The following is a 3,459-nucleotide window of genomic DNA, read 5'->3' on the forward strand; positions in this document are numbered from 1 at the left end:
AACCCAGGACTCTTAGACATCCCTAGATAGGGGCCACCTCCCAGCAGCCTCTGCTCTGTCTGGCCTGTGGTTACCCCTTTTTCCTGCCACTCCATTATAATTACACTCTCATGCCCCAAAGTATCTTTTGGAGGCTGATAGCTCCAGTCTTTAGATGGTAATGATCTCAAATGCATCCTTTGCCTCAGTCTTGTAGAAGAAAGGGAGGCAGGGCTCCTGGCTCAAGCCTGTGGGCTCTTGGTGGGGCTGGATGGCAGGTAGGAGCTGCACAGGAGGCTCTGCAGTGGGGTTCTACAGGGGCCAGGGCACCCCAGCCTCTTCAGGGACAGGCACCAAGTTTTCTTTAAGATGCATGGCTTCAAACTCTTGTTGCTCCTTCACAACTTCCATCTTCAGGGGGCCCGAGAGGTGTGAGGGGACCTTGCCAGCAGGCGCCTGGGTGGCTGCCAGCACATTGTCCTGGCACTCCATGCCCTCCCCTGCAAGGTGCAGCAGCAGCTCCTTCAGCTCCTTCATCTTCCTCCTTTTCTCCTCCGACAGCTGGCTGACACACTCGTCTTTCTCCTAACACAGCTTCTCCAGGGCGTCCATCTGTTCTTTGTAGAACACGATGGTCTCTTCATTGGTGGCCATGTGTTGGGACAGCTGGCTGCAGCAATGTTGCAGGTCATCCACTGGACTCTGGGCATCCACCTTGGCGGCTGGGTCTTCGGGGAAGCAGATGTGCAGGTTCATTTTAGGCGCTTGTATCTTCTGCTTCCACCCTCCCAACAGGCCATGGAGCCCCTGGTGCTCCAGGTTTCTCTGGCACTGGGCTGCCAGCTGGCTCAGACACCCACAGTGGGCCTGCTGTTCCTGCATCTGCCGGCTGAGCCTCGCCTTCTTGCACTCTGCAATGGACAGTGCTTCCATGTAAAAATCCCACATGCTTTGTGGTTGTCCACGTCCTCTGGGACAGTCCCAGCGGGAGGAGTTGCCTCCTCACCCTTGTCTCCTTCTTTGCTTAGGCCTTCCCCTTCCTTCAGGAAAGCCAGGGCGCTCAGCTGGGCCTGCAGCTGAGCATTCTCACGTCTTGTGGCTTCCAGACACTTCAGAGTGTCCTGGAATTTCTCCCTTTCCATCTGGGCCAGTAACTTGTGCTGCACCTGCTCCTGCTTCAGCTGCTTCAGCAGATGGCTCTGCCTTAGCAGGTGCTGCTGCAGGGTCTCCTTCTCGGAGGTCAGCTGCTGGTGGGAGGCCCTGTGCTGTTCATGGGTGGCTATGACCTCCTGCACCTGGGCCAGGTACTTGTCACGCAGCTCCTGCAGGTCCTCAGCCACTTGGCTCTCCAACTCAGCCATCTCTTTGCCTTCTGCCACCTTTTCTTCCAGCTCCTCCAGCTTCTCCTGCAGGCTTGTCTTCTCTTGTTGCTCTGAGCACAGGAGGCTGGCGAGCTCCTCCTTCTCAGCGATCAGCCTCTGCACGGCATCCTGCAGCTGGGCCAGCTCGTCTTTCAGCTCTTGGTTGCGCACCAGCATGCGCCTCTTAGTCTCCTGTTCCTTCTCCATCATCTCGACAATCTTCAGCCGAGCCTCGGCATGTGGGTCCCATTCCTCAGCCTTCTTCTCCATGGTCCACAGCCGTTGCTGCTGCTCCAGGTTCTGGAGGCCGAGGCTCTGGTTCTCCTCCAGCTGCATGTGCAGTTGCTCCTCCAGGCTCTTGAGCTCCTTCTGCAACTGCAGGGCCTGGGCCTGCAGCTGTTGCTCAGCCTCAGATGGCCCTGTGGGGGGCTGCGGGAGCTGCAGCTCTGCCAGCTGTGCTCTCAGCTCCACCAGGTTGTTCTCTAGCTCCCACACCTGCCTCACCCCCAGCTCTTTCTCCTCTCTCAGCTGGCTCACCTGCTCTAAGAGCTGCTGCACCTTCTCCTTCCCCGCAGAACTCTCCGCCCTCAGCAACTCTGCAAAGGTGTCTCTCTCCACCTTTAATGCTGTTACCAACTCTTTCATGTGGTTTAGTTGTCTTTCCATCTCTGCCTGCTCCACCAGTGCCTCTTGGCACTTGTGGATTTGGATCTTCATGTCAGCCTTCTGTGTCAGAAGCACTTCCAGCTTCTCCTGCAGCTTGGTGTTCTCATCCTCCAGATCTTCATAGCTTCTGGCCTTTTCCTGGAGCTGCAGCTGCACGCGGTTCAGGGCTTTCATGAGCTCTATGTTGTTGTTCTCGGTCTCCTGCATGGTGGACACTGCAGACAACTCGAGATCAAGCTTTGTCACTCGCTGCTGTGCGGCCTGCAGGTGGCTGGTGAGAGCCTCCTGCTCCAGGGCGCTTTCATTGGCCACCTGCTGCGCGGGGGCCAGGGCAGATTGTAAATCTGATTTTTCTGATGCCAACATTTGTATGGATAGCCTGTGCTGCTCCAGCTCTGCTTTCAGTGTTTTCTGCATGCAGGCCATCTTCTCATTCTCTTTCCACTGTTGATCTTGCAGGTCTTTCCTTTCGTGCTTCAGTTGTTGGATCTCACTGTAGAGCTGCTGGTTTTGTGTTCTGCTGGAGTCCAGGGTGAGCACCATGACTTGGTAGCGCCTTTCCATGCCGTCGGTGTTATTGGGACCTGTGACACTCTGGACCCTGGCAGCTCTGGTAGTGCCCAGGGGAGGGGCAGGCTCAGGATCTGCATGGTTCTTGGCTGCACCCTTGAGTACAGTCCTCAGCAGTGTTTGTCTTGGGGTTACCTCCCTCTTTAATTTTCTTCTTGTTCTTGGATTCTGCAGTTCCACTACCACAATTCTTCTGCTGGTATTCTTGCAGTAGTTTCCTTCCTACAGCTAGTTTTCTTTGTCTTGCTTGTTCAGACATCTCAGTACTGGGACAGCAATGGTGGGGGCGGGGCACATTCCAAAGGTCTCTATAATCCACTCTGTTTGCACAGTCACCAATAACTCAGTCTACCTCCAACTATATCTCCCAAATCACCTCAATTTGCAGGTCCACTACCAAAATTCTTCTGCTGGTATTCTTGCAGTAGTTTCCTTCCTACAGCTAGTTTTCTTTGTCTTGCTTGTTCAGACATCCCAGCACTAGGACAGCAATGGTGGGGGCGGGGCACATTCCAAAGGTCTCTATAATCCACTCTGTTTGCACAATCACCAATAACTCAGTATACCTCCAACTGTATCTCCCAAATCACCTCAATTTGCTCACTCACCACTCAACACCTCTATCTCCCTCACTGCTGTAGTGGTGTGAGCCAATAGAGGGGGTTCCAGTGCTACTAGGCAGCATGGAATGTGGGCATGGCCTCAAAGCTTGTATCCCATTGGTCAGGAAGAAACATGAAAATATAGCAGTAGTGGCCAGAATCTAGTCATCCAAGATGAATGGTGGTGGTCCCATCAGAGCTGCATCTGCAACTCATTCCCTTTCCAGCCCCACTCACATGTAGGACAATCAGGGACCAGCTCTAGCTGGGAGCCTGCCCAA

General features: G+C 54.4%; 1 protein-coding gene across 1 annotated transcript; it reads right to left on the minus strand.

Annotated features, from left to right (window-relative positions):
- Positions 1-564: 564 nt before the first annotated feature.
- Positions 565-2,570, minus strand: LOC125349203 (golgin subfamily A member 2-like). Its single transcript, XM_048343119.1, has 2 exons — positions 986-2,570; positions 565-890 (listed from the first exon to the last, which is right to left on the minus strand). The coding sequence occupies exons 1-2, from the start codon at positions 2,568-2,570 to the stop codon at positions 565-567; spliced, it is 1,911 nt and encodes a 636-aa protein (XP_048199076.1).
- Positions 2,571-3,459: the final 889 nt, after the last annotated feature.

Source organism: Perognathus longimembris, chromosome 1 (genome assembly GCF_023159225.1).
Source record: "Perognathus longimembris pacificus isolate PPM17 chromosome 1, ASM2315922v1, whole genome shotgun sequence".
Lineage (NCBI taxonomy): Eukaryota > Metazoa > Chordata > Mammalia > Rodentia > Heteromyidae > Perognathus > Perognathus longimembris.

Excerpts from the sequence above, each read along its gene's own strand:
- LOC125349203 (XM_048343119.1), bottom strand. The coding sequence starts at position 2,570 with ATGGAAAGGCGCTACCAAGTCATGGTGCTCACCCTGGACTCCAGCAGA. Across the intron at positions 891-985 it reads AAGCAAAGAAGGAGACAAGG|AGTGCAAGAAGGCGAGGCTC; the intron begins GTGAGGAGGCAA and ends TGTCCATTGCAG.